Source organism: Pavona decussata, unplaced genomic scaffold, assembly GCF_977016875.1.
Source record: "Pavona decussata unplaced genomic scaffold, jaPavDecu1.1 SCAFFOLD_156, whole genome shotgun sequence".
NCBI lineage: Eukaryota > Metazoa > Cnidaria > Anthozoa > Scleractinia > Agariciidae > Pavona > Pavona decussata.
Window position 1 is genome coordinate 1,165,857 of NW_028145568.1, and position 15,588 is coordinate 1,181,444.

Genomic DNA, 15,588 nt, shown 5'->3' on the forward strand with positions numbered 1-15,588 from the left:
CCCAGTTGCTTTGAAACTCGTTATAAAAGCGAGGCTAAGTGCAAAGTTATTATCGAAATTAGTTGTCATTCCTATGGAAACAGAACTAATTTTAATATGAAAAGCTTTACACTTATCCTTGCTTTCGTAATGAGATTTACAGCAATTCGGAAATAGCCTATTGCAAAATGCCCTGATAATAGACCATTTCCGAGTTGCTTTGAATCTCATTATGAAAGCGAGACTAAGTGCAAAGTTTTTGTTTTGAAAATTAGTTTTCATTCACATGCAAACAGAACTCATTTTCATATAAAAAGTTTTGCACTTAGCCTCGCTTTCATAGTGAGGTTCACAGCAACTCGGAAATGGCCTATTGCCGTACTTCTTTACTTTCACCACGTTTTGGTGTCAACTTTCTATCAGAGTGCAGAGTCTGAGACGCACGGTCAAATGGAATCAATTTATTGATTGGACATACTGTTCGTGCGCGTCCACTGAGATACACTATAATAATAATAATGATGATAATAATAATAATAATAATAATAATAATAATAATAATAATAATAATAATAATAATCTTTATTTCTATAGCGCTAGTTCTACTAGTTAAAGGGGGTCAAGAGCATAGCTTTCTTAACATTTACATCGAATTTACAGTGCCAGATACATCCATTTGAAGTAGATACGAGTTAAAACGCGCTTTTTAAAGTGCTACTATGATCAAATTTTTACCTCTTGAATTTTAAGGTTTATCACATAGAATTCTAGGAAAGATTAAAAACGCCGTTTACCGTTTCTAAATATCTGCATTGGTTCCGGAGATATTCACGTTTGAAAAATGTGTAAAATATGTAAATGAGAGGACTGATGACGTCATATTCTCAACTCAATATAACATCAAGTATATAAATAGAGCTATCTCAGTAAATTTACAGCAGAGACCATTGAAACTTGGCAGGCTAATAGTTCTAAAGGCAATACACCTACGGCTATAAAAATTTCGGTTCCCATGGCAACTCACTCTTTTCCAGTTTCCCCCAACCTGATTTCAATATTTTAGTGATTTTCAGCTTGAAGAACTTTTAACAAGGCCACGAACTCGAGCTAACATATTTATACGCTTGCTGGATCATGCAGATGAGGCACCATTGGCAAATATCAAAATAGAATGCCAAAGTTGGCCCACAAAGCCTCAAGTATCAGGGAGGACTGGAACCTAGTATGTTGCCATGGTAACAAAACTGATAAGCTCATATTATGGAGCGCACCTAGAGCAATGTCACTGCAAAGAATCAAGCATTTCTGATACAAATTGGCTGAGATATCTTTTTTCATAATATTTGACCAAAATTCGGTTTAGTTTGTGACGTCATCACTTGGCTAATTTGCATATTTCAAAAACTTGAATATCTCTGGAACAAAAAGAGATATTTGAAAATAGTAAACAGCATTCTTCTTCACGTACAGACTACTTGTTTATATTTTAAAATGGCTCAGATTAGAAAGACACGAATTTCGTCATAAATGAACAATTTGAGCAAAATGCTCCCCAGTCTCGTTTTGTTTTGTTTTGTTTTCGTGCACAACTCTGGCAGAAGTCTTGAACTCGTGGATTTTTTGACATCTATTTGGTTGATGTCGATTACATCAAGGATTTTCTTGAAAATGTTCGCCTTAACCAATAGCGCTTAACAAAACTACTTAGTATAATACTCACTAATATAAAAACATATGCAAAGTAACAAACATTTAAAAGCAACGACTAAATAAAAAGGTCTTAATTTAAAAGAACTTTTAAAAGCAAGCTGTAGTTCTTATATCAACAGTTAGATTATTCCAGAGTGTGGGTACGTTTCAAGATTGTACTTGGGATCCCCAACGAAGCGAAGGCTTGAGGGCCTAAAATACGGTTTTCCAATCCCGCTTCCCGCCTTTTTATTTTCTTTTATCACGCCATCCCGCTTGCCTTGTTCTAAGCGCGTCATGTGACTGAATATGCCCCAGCTAAATTGGGGAATATCTGAGTGATATTCCCCAAGTGATATTCCCCAATTTCCATAACTTCAAGGCTTCAAGTTTGCCGAGATGGGGAAACGTTTCGCCTTTGTGACGGAAGAAGAGATAAATCTGCTGGTCGATAAAGCGGTACCATTAAACGCCAAAAAAATCAACTTCATACGCCGTAAACGTTTTTGACGGTAAGCTGTTCGCAAACGTTTCGTCTAATTTGTAACTTAGCACACTGTTTAAATACTCAAGCTCGTAGCGAGATTTTTTCTTTGTATCAAGTTTCACTCTGTTCAACAGTCCTTAAATTATAAACGTCACAAAAAACATAAGAAAGACGAAAATAGTTTTAGCCCATCTCATTCTAGAGTATTTATAATTTCTTTCAGCCTGGCGACAGGAGAAAGCAATCAACAAGCCATTAAACGAGTGTACAAAGGAAGAGCTCGTAAATATTTTGCGTAGATTTTACGTCGAAGCTCCCTCACACGACGACAAATATTACAGCCGTAATTCAATGAGAGCAATTCAGTCGTGCTGGCCTGGATAGGTATTTAAAAAAAGAAAACGTAAATTTCAGTATCATTACTGACAGAGAGTTTTAGCCGGCAAAGGAAGGCTCTCTATGCTCACCTTGTGGAGCTAGCCCGTGAAGGCAAAATTTCGTCCACGAAACCCAAGCCAGCAATGATTCCCCGAGATGTCGAAATTCTCCACGAAAAGAAACAGCTTGGCCTGGAACACCAGAAAGCTTACTGCAGACAGCCTGGTTCAATATAATGCTTCACTTTGGCAAACGCGGTCGAGAAAACATGAGGGAGATGACGCCTGAAGATATTCAGAACCACAAATCAAGCTCCGCCCTTGAGTACATTACACTTGTGGAGACGGCCACGAAAAACCACCAAGGGGGCCTCAACAGCAGCGAGAATGAAGCTGCAGCTGTTATGTCAGAGATGCCGGGCAATCCTCGCTGTCCTGTGTTAGCTGTGAAGTTTACACTTTGCATTGTTTGCGAACCACCTCTGTGACGATCCTGAAGTAAAGTAAAAAGTAAAGTGAAGGCATCAGGACTTGAAAATGTCAGAGTTCAGTCAGTGACCGGCCATAAAAGCGACTCAGCCGTGGAAACTGAGCTATCACAAACGTCCTACACTCGAGCAGCAAGTCCAATCCTCAGCGATTGTGAGCGACTTCGTTGCTGGTTCCATTCATCCTCGAGTTAGCAAAGAAAGCGCTCTGACGGAAATCCAGCAAAACCAACCGTTCCTGTCGTCTTCGACTGCAAGGTCAACCTCGACTTCTTCACAGGTCCCAGTGTGACATGTGGCGTGACATGTACTGACGTCAGTTACTGGTTTGCCGTATGTAAAGGAAGCGAGAGCATGTGCTCGCCATAAAAAAATATGTAGCTTGTTGTTGTGAACTCTGTGTTCTTTACTCTGTATTTGCGAGAGGACATCTTGATACATGGTGGCAGCGGTAGTGTTTTTATTCTGTTTACTGTTTCAACGATGAGCGACGAGGAAACTTCCTCTGGAAACTCCCCGACCGTTTCTGTACACACAACGGCTTCAAACCAAGCTGGACATATCCATCGCCCGTTGTTACCTCAAGTGAAACCGCCAGCTTCACTCAATCTTGCTGACTGCTCGGCGAAAAGGTGGAAGTTGTGGAAGCAAACCTCAACTTTGCTATCGTTTCGAAAATTTCAACGCAAGGAGAGGCATACCAGAAGGCTCCTTTTCTTTGCACCATCGGGCAGAGCGCATTGGAAATTTTTAAGGTTACCCGGTACCTTCAGAGGTGTCTTCAGAAGTGTCTCGCGTCCAAGCGATGTAGCGCGTCTGGTTTAAACTGTAGATACCTGAACCCTCATATCAAATTAAAGCTTATAGAACTGGCTATCCAACTAAACCAAGAATTTTGAAATAAAATGAATTGCCGAATTTTTAGCGCTGTTTTCTCGAATAAATTTTTTTCACTTGGAGGAGCCACTTCAAAGAGCTAAAACTCAAAACGAATTTGTTCGTTTGCCTTCAAATTTGGACAGTATCTAGTTTAACATATAAACAACAAAAACGTGTCTGCGAATTTTTTCTTTCGAAATATTTTTTCTCTGAGAGCGATTTTTGTACGATTACTCCACATTTTTTTCATCCCATTTCGAAAATACTCGATGAACCAGTGAAACTAGAACTTGACAGGCTAGTCACGGCAGGCGTTCTCACTCCAGTGGATGAACCCACTGACTGGGTAACAGTCAGATGGCAATTGCCACCAAGAAGAATGGAGTCCTACGCATCTGCATAGACCCACGTTCTTTGAACCTTGCGCTAAAGCGGGAACACTATCAACTACCGGTCCTTGATGACATCCTTCCTGACCTTGCTAAGGCCAAAATCTTCAGCAAAGTTGACCTTAGTCATGGATATTGGCACTGTTCTTTGGAACAAGACTCTAGCATGCTTACCACATTTTGGACCCCTTCTGGGAGGTATAGGTGGGCACGCCTGCCCTTTGGACTTTCCGTAAGTCGGAAATATTCCAGAAATGTCTGGTCCAAGCTCTGGAAGGACTTGTGGGTGTTGCCTGCATAGCAGATGACATCTTGATTTATGGTGTTGGTGACACTCTTGATGAAGCCAGGCAAGATCATGACAAGAATCTCTCATTGCTATTGGAACGTTGCCGACAGAAGTCCATCAAGCTCAACAGGGACAAAGTCTTGCTGAGGGTACAAAAGGTGGATTTCATGGGACATCTGCTGACTGCACAGGGTTTGAAACCTGACCCAAACCAAGTGGAAGCCATCTTGAAACTAGAGACGCCTGAGACCAACGAAGAAATTGAGAGACTGAAAGGCACTGTTACCTACCTTGCTAAATTCCTGCCAAGACTTTCCCAAGTCATGCATTCACTTAGGAGACTGAACCAGACAGGAGTTGAGTGGTACTGGGGAGATGCTGAAGACAAAGCTTTCGAAGAGGTGAAGCAACTAGTCACTCAAGCTCCATTTCTTGCTGACTATAGCCCAGACAAGGAACTTGTCATACAGTGCGATGCCAGTAGCCTAGGACTTGGTGCGGTCCTTATGTAAAAAGGTCGTCCCCTTGCTTATGTTAGTAGAGCTTTAACGGATCCAGAGACCGCTATGCAACCATCGAAAAAGAAATGTTATCAATTGTCACTGGAGAAATGGCATCAGTATGTCTATGGGCGTCACGTTGTCATCAAAACAGACCACAAGCCTCTAGAGTCTATCGCCAAGAAACCACTTGATAGGGCGCCAAAACGCCTACAAGGTATGCTCCTCAGAAGCCTGGCCTACGACATAGACATCCAGTACACCCCTGGTCATACCCAACATCTGGCAGACATGATGAGCAGATCATTTCTCCCGGCCGATCTTCAGGCACACCCCAGTGAATTTGAGTCTGTCAATGCCGTCCAATTCCTACCCATGCGACAAGAGAGGTACAGAAAATCCAACTCGAGACTGCAAAGGATGAAACCCTGCAACTGCTTATGGACACCATACTGAAGGGATGGCCTGAGGATCGGTTAAAGATCTCACCTCAACTGACGCCCTACTACAGCATGAGAGATGAACTTAGTGTTTATGATGGGCTGGTGTTCAAAGGGGAGCGCCCTGTTGTGCCTCAAGGGCTGAGAGCTGAGATAAAGAAAGACATACATGCGTCGTACGCTGGTGTAGAAGGCTCTTTAAGGAGAGCGAGAGAGAGCGTGTACTGGCCTGGTATGAACTCTGAACTCAAACACTGGATCTCGACTTGTGAGCCCTGCAGATTATTTGAAGTTTCTCATGGGAAAGAAACCCTCATGAGTCATGACGTACCGCAGAGGCCTTGGGAGAAAGTTGCTGTGGACCTCTTCACCCTGAACCAGAAAGATTACTTGGTGACGGTCGACTACTATAGTGGTTATTGGGAGCTGGACCGGCTACATAACACAGATTCTGGAACTGTGGTCAGAAAACTCAAGGCCCACTTTACAAGACATGGTAGTCCGTGTCAACTCGTTAGTGACAATGGTCCCCAATTTGTAGCTGCAGAGTTCCAAAAATTTACAAAAGAATGGGACATTGAGCACAGGGTCACCTCTCCTTACAACATTAAGGCTAACGGCAAAGTAGAGGCTGCTGTGAAGTCCGCCAAAAAACTCCTTCTTAAAACTGCCAAAGGTGGCGATGACTTCTGCTTGGGACTACTGGCTGAGCGCAATATCCCATCACAAGGAATCGGAAGCAGTCCAGTTCAGAGGCTCATGAATAGGAGGACAAGGACATTACTGCCCACAACTGGTTCTCTCCTGGAACCAAGAACCCTGAGCTCTAGTCACGAGAGAGAGAAGCTGAAAGATGTTCAAAAAAGGCAGGCTCGGCACTACAATGCTTATGCCCATGACTTACCTGAATTGAATGAGGGAGACACTGTGAGGCAGAAACCGTTTGTACTGGGGAAAAAGGAATGGAAGAAGGGAGTGGTTGTTGAACAACTTGACGAAAGGTCATATGAAGTTGAGACAGCAGATGGATCTTCCTTTAGGCGCAACAGAGCCCATCTGAAGAAGACCAACGAGTCAAGCCCTGAAGCAACCAGTGGTGAATCACAACAAATACCAGAAAGCAACATATTAGGCCATGGAAGAAGGGCCAGCAAGCTGCCTTCCGAGGAAACCCTTACTGAGCCACCACAAATGCCAAGCTGCCCTGACGACCCCGATGAACCCTCACCTTGCGAAGAATCAGGCACTAAAGGCCCGCTATGTATTGAACCCTACAAAGAGCAGAGAGAGCCGGACTTAGGGACTAGAACCCGGTCAGGAAGACTGGTCACTAGACCTTCGTACTTTATAGCGTGACCAACCTACAAGCAACTTGTGAACATTGCCTGTTGGGCTTAACACCGGAGCCTTCTATTTGTTGTTAGGGTTTGAACATTTATTACCAGTCGAGACACTTTCAATATTTGTTGTTAGGGATTGAACAGTTTAGAAACCAGTTTAGACACTTTCACACAGTGTCCATGTTCCAGTTTATTATTGTTTAAGGTTTCTCATACATGTTCCAGTTTTCGTTTTTTTTGTTTGTTTGTCTACCCATTTTATATTGGGGAGGATGTGACATGTGGCATGACATGTATTACGTCAGTCACTAAATTCCCGTATGTAAAGGAAGCGAGAGCATGTGCTCGCCATTAAAAAATATGTGGCTTGTTGTTGTGAACTCTGTGGTCTTTACTCTGTATTGGCGAGGGGACGTCTTGATACACCCAGCGCATCGTACGTCAGTCATGTGGAGCATTCTGTTATGCCCAGTGGGCAATTGTTTTCGGCTGGTCAATTCCACAATTGTATTTTCAATATAAAGTACTGATCCAATTGAACACGAAATAAAAGGACCAGCAAAGCGGGGGTGTTTGGTTCACGGCGGCTTAAACATTTTACGGACTGCGAAGTAAACAACTGATTTTTCGCTTTGATCTTGTTCACGAAAGGTGGTTAGATTCCCTGTAACTTTGTCCGCCACTTGTATCTTGCTTTAGTCTTTCACGGTATTAAAAATTCCTTTTCCTTTCAAGTGTCAGTGTACTTTTTCCTCAAACACATCCTTTCGACTGAACCGAAATCTGAATATTGAGACGTGTGGATTTTGGAAGCCAATTGAGAACCTTTGACGTGATTGACATATGGCAGACTGGCAGATCCCGCGCCGCTGTTGCGAAAAATATTTAAAGGATAATAAACACAATAGCCTCCATTTCACCTTAAAAGTATGCTCAGATATTTGTCCTTGGACATCAGTTATCTGTTCCTCGAAGCTCACAGTTTTCCTCGAGCTTCGCTCTCGTTTCTCGTGTCTTTGTTATAGGAGTTTTTCTGTTGAGTCTCATGTGAAACCCAAGTTATCAGTGTTGGTCATTTTAATAGCACACAAACTGATCCTGATGAAAATCAAAGGCCCTGTGAGGCAACTTGTGAAGGTGAATTGTTTTTTTTTTTTTTCAAACGCAGAGGGCCATAGGTTGTAAATTGTTCCTTGCATCACTCATGAACTCTTCTCGGTAGATTGGAATTTAAGGTAGAGGAATCGATTCCCAGTGGATGCATGTCACTCTGATCTTCTCCTTCCTTTTCTAAAGGTTACGAAATATGTCGTTAGAAATGCGAGACAAGGATCACTAAGCTTGCATTGTCGTAAAACCAACAACAGCTTGTAAATTCGGGGGGGGGGGGGGGGGGGGAAATTCCTATTCGTAAAACTTTCTACAGTTTAAATTTTCAGCAAAAGCATCCGAGTAGATCAATCTGTATTAGCTTACACTAGAAATAGTGTTCACTAGAGCTGCGCCCGGTTTTGAATAGTTGTTTTTGACGATTTGTATTGAATATAAATATTGTACACGACTGTCGAAAATTTGACGTTTCAACTATTTTATTGGAGTTAATATTCATAGAAATATTCAACACATTGCTTTGTAAATATGACAGTGAAATCTATGACAATCACACAATTTTGTATTTCAAGATTGTTTGTGTAATATTTGGGAAAAACATGAAAAAAAACTTGCAACAGTGTATCGCTGAATTACAATCTTTTTGTATACGTGTAACCCAGATAATGTAAATCTATTTCAATCATGTAATATTGTATTTCAACTTTCCAACACCACCTTGCACGCTTGCTAAAAAATTTCCCAAACCACCGTGCGCGCCTAGTTTCATCAAATCGGGAAACCTTCCCATACTACAAACACATTTCTTACTTTTTTTATTAAAAGATTCCTTGTATATATAAACGCGGGGAATTCTAGAGTGCCTCGGCCAAAACCATGCGTTGGCAACTAATACGCCTTTAAAGAAAGGCACAAAATCTTCTGAAAACACAAGAGTGAACATGTTTTCTATTTTCTTTAGTGTTTTTCTTGGTTGCCAGTGTCACGAGTTAAAAACACAACTCGAATTTGAACCACGTGTTTGGAACCTGCGGCCAAGCACAGGAAATGGCACGTGACCAAGTCACCGTCGGTTTTACTTCTTATTGGCTGAGAAAGAAGTGATACACAACACAAACACTGTTCTTCAAAATAATGCTTTCTCCTTTATTACCTTATGTCGTTTACAAGACAAACGAATGAATTTATATAACAAACCAAATGACCGTGAACTAGTCATCTTGGAGGTTATCCTGAGTATATAATGCCATATATTAAAATATTATTCTTCACAAATGGAATATATAGATGTCAACGTAATAAATAAATATGTACATCCCATGTATGAACAAAATTTGGGATACAAAATTTTAACAAATTACCAGTAGAGTATATAATATATATATAAGATTTTAGCAAGACTTCAATTATATTTTTGGGGACCATATTTTCGTGTATCTTTCTTACTTCTGAGGTGCATTTCTTGCACGCTTTTAGTGAAAGGAAATGGAGAATTTAAATTGCACTATTTAGGCTTTCGTCAGATATTCTTCATCACAAGGATATTAGCTACAAACTACAAGTACAATGGCCAGCGTAAAGACGTCTGCTAATGGAGCCAGCGGTTGTACGCAGAGTAAAGTACAACTACATTTACGACATTTAACTCATTCACTCCGACGGGGGCTTGATATAAACCAATTCAAGAAACTGAATAACCAGCATCATCCTTAAGTTCTGAAGTGCTTCCAGTTGAATGGTCACACTGTAGGATTTAATCAAGACTCGCTCATGTTTTATTGTGGGAGTGAAGGAGTTAAGTGTACCTAAACCAACAGTTACAAAAACAAAAAGGTATTCGCGTTACTATTGCTCAACAAAAAGCACATTTATGAAACGAACCGGTTGACAATACGTCAGAGAAACAGCATCGATGAAAGCCCGTTAACACAAGCGATTTTCTAATGTAATTTCCGTCGTGATCTCTTCTTTCTCGACTCAAAGGCTGCAACTTCGAATCGCAGTTGTAGACACCCTGGCGATTTTCGTGCGATTTGGGTGTGATTTGAGCGAGCTATTGCAGGAGGTTTCAAGCATGTTCGGAAGTTGGCCAATTTTGTTCTTGAAGACTTGAAGCATCAACATTAAAACGACCTGTGTAGACGGGCTTAACTACGCCAAGTATATACTAGACAAATTGGATGAACTTTTGAGCCTACCGTCGAAATGTTATTAAAAAGAAAAAAAGTTCTCTAATCATCTATCTAAGAAAATGCACGACAAGTTTGTGACTGCAGCTTAACAGATTACAAATACAGGGGATAAAAGTCCAGTTTTAGTTAACAAAGCGTACAAAATTATTTAAGGTTACAAACAAACTACAAAAATATCAAGTGTAACAGTTCTAACACTTTTATAGAGTAGTTCTCTTTCGTCGGATAGAAAAGACAACTTAATTTACACTTTTTGAAAGTTTTTGGTCCGTTTGTACAACAACAACAGTCAATTAAGCTTTTCATAGCAACAACAACAGCAACGAACTACCAACAGACTTGAGACAAAACGGACGCCAATATATATTTTTTTCAAGCCTTGTGTATTGTGCTCACTTTCTTGACCTCATTTCATGAAGGGAACCGATTTGCCTTCGGTTGCTCTTTCTCCAGGAGCTTGTGAGGAGTATCGACTTCAATCGGCGCCTTTGATTTGTAAACGGTCTCACACCCAATGTTCACTGCCATTGGGATTCGCTGGGGACTTCACTTGCTTGGGAAGAAGTGAAGGAAGTCGTTCCCTAAAAGAAAGCAAAAACAAAACATTGGTATAAATTATTCCTTAGTCGAAATGCAGTCAAATGTGGTACAATTTGGCAAATGCTATCCTTTAGTAAATAACCCACTTCACGTGGTTGGTACATAGGAGAATAAGTACCGAAGATGAAAGATTGTCCGAAAAATGTGAAATTTCGAGGACAAGCTTTCAGCCGATGGCATTATCATCCTATATACCAGCAAGCTGGAAAGGGATAGAAATACGAGCAGTGCCTTACTTTTGTTATGGATAGTAAAGGAAGCTTACCATGCGAGTGAGCGCGAAAATTGTCCTCTAAGAAAAAACAGGGGACTGCTGTAATCTAAAAAGGGGTTTATTTAAATTGAACCCTCCGATTGATAACTGGAATGCACGCGTTTTGTTGTAGAGACGAAAATGGCGAGTGATGGTAACGGCATCATTGCCGGTAAATAAATGCAAGGTTGACAAGTTTACCACAAGAGGCAATGGTAAAAAGCGCGGGAAATGTCGCGTGTGGCAAATCGTTGCTCTGGTCCTGCACCTGATTGGCTGAGTAAGCAAGTAAATTGTCCTCATTGGTTGGAAGGAGTTAAACAACGTGGCTTTCAGAAGCCATAGAAAACCAATCAAAGGACATCCTACCTTAACGCCTTGTGACTTCTTCTCGAATAAGGACTTCTACCGCGGTAACTGTGAAGGTTTAAGCTTCTAAAGCCCTAGGAATAACAAACCATTTCTCAATAAACTAATCAAAAATACGTGTCTCAAGCTATATAGAGAAAAAACATTGAAAAAAGGAACACCACCTTAAGCTACAGCAATCGAAAAACGTTTCATGACTTTTTCAATCGTACTGAGTCAGCAGCCGTGTAAATTAATATCCAAATTACTGTTCTCGCATTTTAATAATAATAATTTACCAATTTATATAGCGCGTATTTACATGTGCTGATCAATAGCGCTTTACAATCATATGTTTAAAAGAAAACGAAAATACATTACCGTGAGAATTTTAAGAGTTCCTCTAAGTGCTCTAGACATGAATAAATTAAAGCTTGGAAACCTAAATGACCTAGTAGGCCATTTCCGAGTTGCTTTGAGCTTCATTACGAACGCAAGGCTGAGTGCAAAGCTCTTCAAGTGAAAACTAGTTTTGTTTGCATGTGAATGAAAATCATGTGCAAACAAACTAATTTTCATATGAAAAGCATTTAGCCTCGCTTTCACAACGAGGTTCACTACAACTCGGAATTGGCCTATTTTCCCAGCTATAAAAAGAGGAAGATGATCGATAAGAAGAATTTGCATTCAGGGCACTCACCTCCACATCTCTTAGAAGAGTTTGAGACTCCTCACTTTCTTCAAGCCACTTAGGAATCTCCGTCGATCCTCCGTCGATAGCTTCCTCGATCCTCTTCTTCAGCTGGGATAACCTTCTAATTTCATCGTTCACTTGTAACTAAAGACACAAAATAAAAAAAAAATTGTTGGGTTTGCTTCCGTTGTCGTCATTGAAATTTACCGAAACACATCTTTCAATTTTCAACCTCTCGTACTTGAATTTCTCGATTAATCATTTGAAAAATCGACAGCGGGCTTTTTAAATCTCGCTTCCCTCGACGAAAACAGTAATGATAAATTGCTGATTAAAACCACGGTTTCCTTCAAAATACTTCACAAGAAAATCAGCAGTGCTGAGATCACCTTCTTCTTATGCAACTCCAAATTCTTATCACTAACGACAACAACCAACGCAAGAAGAACTGAGAAATACAGTATAAAGCTTAAGAACAGAAGAATTCTCATGAAAGTCAGTTACAAACCTGTTTGGCTCTTGAGGCCTCGAGGTGAAGTTCAAGATCCATCGCTGTTCTGTCGTTTCCTTCCTCTAAATGAGGTATAAGCTGCTGATATTGCTGAATTCCTTGCCATGACATTGGGCGCTGCAGGCAAGAAAATACACAACATTAGCCTAAATATCATGCGATTATCTGCCCGAATATTTCTCGGATAGGATAACCCATGACCCAATGCAAAATGTCGTTGTTAGGTAAAGTAAAGTAAAGACCGTATATAGCTGAACAATCAATGTCTGCCCTAAGATTGTAACTGTGGTAATTGGAATACATGCTGTCCAATTTGAAACATAATCGGATTCAATGAGTCCTTTGACACCCAGATTGGAATCGTACTGCGCTCCTACCTAGATAGGTTTGCTCGTCCTTGGGAATCTTCTCATCCCACTTATTTTGAAATTGGACGGCAAACATTGTTACTGAATATACCAATATAAGAATGAAGAAGATTGTACAGTGGATGTTTCGTGCAGCTGGCCTCAGAATCCGTTCACGAAAGTAGAAACCAGTTCTACTTTTTCAGCAGTTGCAACAAATTGTCTTGCAAAAGCGTTCTCGGTTGGAAGTCATGCTATAACAGGCAACGTTTCATGCAATTATTCTCGCATTTATCATGGCTCTAAGAGATATAATACATAAAATGTTGTGTAAACTCTGAAGTTTGTGGGATTAAACCTTAAGTGTCAAAGCCTCGAGGCAACTTAACATGCTCTGGAATTGGTTCAATTCAATTTCTTATCGGTACCCAATTTACCTTTTTCCTTCTCATGCTTGTTCGTTCCACGGACATCCTTACGAAAGGACTGACGTCTGTTTTGCGAGTGGTACAGTCTGAGTTACTGCGATTTAGGTTGATGTCATAAGACATACGGTTCAGTGACATCATGGGAAGTTCGTCGTCTTCTCCCTTTAGAAACAAGTTACAATACTTTGAAATAATTTCTTACTTTAAGCGACCAGCTGCCCGCCTGAATGACTGACGACTGCCTGACTGACTGACCTGGAGACCAACCAACCAAACAACTGGCTGGCTGACTGCTGCATTGATTCACTGACTGACTGACTGACTGACAGACAGACTGAATGGCTGACGACTGTCTGTCTCACGGACTGTCTGACTGTCTGACTGACTGACCTGGCGACCAGCCAACCAGACAACCGGCTGGCTGACTGCTTTATTGATTGATTGATTGATTGATTAATTGACTAATCGATGATCAATCGATCGCCGTTTAGCAGTTAAATCTGCCCATTTTTTTTTTAATAGCCGCTCTCTCCTGTGCTTCAAAAATTTCCCGCAATTCCCGCGTTCGAACTAACGAACTAAAACGTATAATACTTGACCGAATTCTGAAGCGTATTAAAAATATTACAACGGAGAAAAACGGTGCAACATTTTTCAACTTACGTGGATAGGAAACAAGCCCAGTGGTTGTGGATCGGAAAACTTTCGGGTGTATTTTGATTTCGCCAGCGGAGGTCTGGGGCGAGCCACAGGCGATCGTTCAAAGTCGCTGTCTCTATCTTGAAGAGAGCCACCACTGATCACACTATCGCCTTGAGACTGCGCTCTTTCCACCGGCTTTCCAGCGGTGTGCTTGCGAATAGGAAGGCTCTCCACAGGATGGTGGAGCACCTCTTGGCTTACTGATCTAAAGGGCATTCGCTCGAATGCAGCCGCTGACTCGAGGCTGAACGTTGGGCCCTCACACTAATCCAAAGAAAAATAAAAAGGCAGATTTAATGTATTTCTAAAAATCAATGGAACCACACTCTATAACAAATTAAGACAAAAATTCAGGTTTAGGGGATTAAAACGCCATTAGCGTTTACCTAACTACAGACCACAAACTACAGCGGAAGAAAGAGTCCTGGGACAGCTCCTTCTATTTTTGAACTTTAGTATAAGAAACAAATTACTTACTACGATTAAGAAGATTTGCAACCAGGAAAAGCATCCAATGATCTATGCATGGCATTTATTAAATTTTAATTCGAATACTTGACTGACACTGGCACTAATGATAGAAATTATGAATCAGAGAATTAACTCTACAGCGTTAGAGTGTTAAAAATAAAAGTTAATCAAATCCGGAGGTCGAAGGCTTTTTCTTTGCGTAGTGTGACATACACTGCACTTTTATTACCTCTTACACTGTCCTTTACCTAGCGAAAATCGCCTGATCGAAGGTTATGTTGTTCTCTACTTAACGGGTGTTAAGATCTAATACATGAAAGACCAATCGTACTTATGAACGCAGCTTATGCAGTTGCGTATGGTCCACCGTCACGAAATCTTCCCGAACAAGATTAGAGGTGAATATTAATTAAAAAGACGTTGATAAATGTATTTTTCAGTCAGTGACACAGGCATACTTGCAAAAAGAACATTCGGGTTCTTCCAATACGGTGACTGATAGCCTGCGTAGCAGTCGTTTCCTTTTCCTTCAAGCCAAGCGGGGCAAGTGCGCGAGGGCATTGGGCAAAAAGGAGCAAAAAAGTAGGAGCGGGGAGGAGGGGCGGGGAAGGAAAGGAAACCCTACTTTTTTGCTCCTTTTCGCCCAATGCCCTCGCGCGCTTGCCCCGGTTGGCTTGAAGGAAAAGGAAACGACTGCTACGCAGGCTAGGTGACTGAAAAATACATCTACTATTTGTTCACCAGGCTTAAACATAACATCACCTTTCTTTCATATAAAAAGAAGTTGTTTTTTTCCTTCAACAAAATTTACAACTCACCCATGAGCTAGGTCGCAAATTGCCTCGTTTTGATTCACATACGCTCTCCAGGGACATGGAGGCAATCGAAGGTACCACAGTGGTGCTCTTTCGTTGATATTTCGCTGCAGCGGATTGAAAGAACTGCAAGCAAATGAAGTTCATGTCACCTATTTGCTTTGAACTTAGCCTGCAGAACCAATCGCGCCCTGCAGTAGGAAATGATGGCTTGAGTTTTGCTTTGAATTCGTGCCCTATACATTGTAGATGCACACTTT

At 41.1% G+C, this 15,588-nt stretch overlaps 1 protein-coding gene and 1 pseudogene across 1 annotated transcript; one reads left to right on the forward strand and one right to left on the reverse strand.

Moving 5' to 3' along the window:
* Window positions 1-2,067: 2,067 nt before the first annotated feature.
* On the forward strand, window positions 2,068-3,020 carry LOC146465166 (uncharacterized protein KIAA1958-like; annotated as a pseudogene).
* Window positions 3,021-10,292: 7,272 nt separating this feature from the next.
* On the reverse strand, window positions 10,293-15,575 carry LOC146465167 (uncharacterized). Its single transcript, XM_085128868.1, has 7 exons — window positions 15,332-15,575; window positions 14,004-14,306; window positions 13,350-13,502; window positions 12,563-12,682; window positions 12,061-12,198; window positions 11,382-11,455; window positions 10,293-10,740 (listed from the first exon to the last, which is right to left on the reverse strand). Exons 1-7 carry the CDS (start codon window positions 15,473-15,475, stop codon window positions 10,665-10,667), a joined length of 1,008 nt encoding a protein of 335 aa, XP_084984994.1. The 5' UTR covers window positions 15,476-15,575; the 3' UTR covers window positions 10,293-10,664.
* Between the last annotated feature and the right edge of the window lie 13 nt (window positions 15,576-15,588).

Bases quoted from the DNA above. Each gene is read 5' to 3' on its own strand.
- LOC146465167 (XM_085128868.1), bottom strand. From the start codon at position 15,475: ATGAACTTCATTTGCTTGCAGTTCTTTCAATCCGCTGCAGCGAAATAT. The intron at 11,456-12,060 runs GTGAGTGCCCTG...TGTTATTCCTAG, and splicing joins CTCTTCTAAGAGATGTGGAG to GGCTTTAGAAGCTTAAACCT. The intron at 10,741-11,381 runs GTAGGATGTCCT...GCTTTCTTTTAG, and splicing joins AGAAGTCACAAGGCGTTAAG to GGAACGACTTCCTTCACTTC.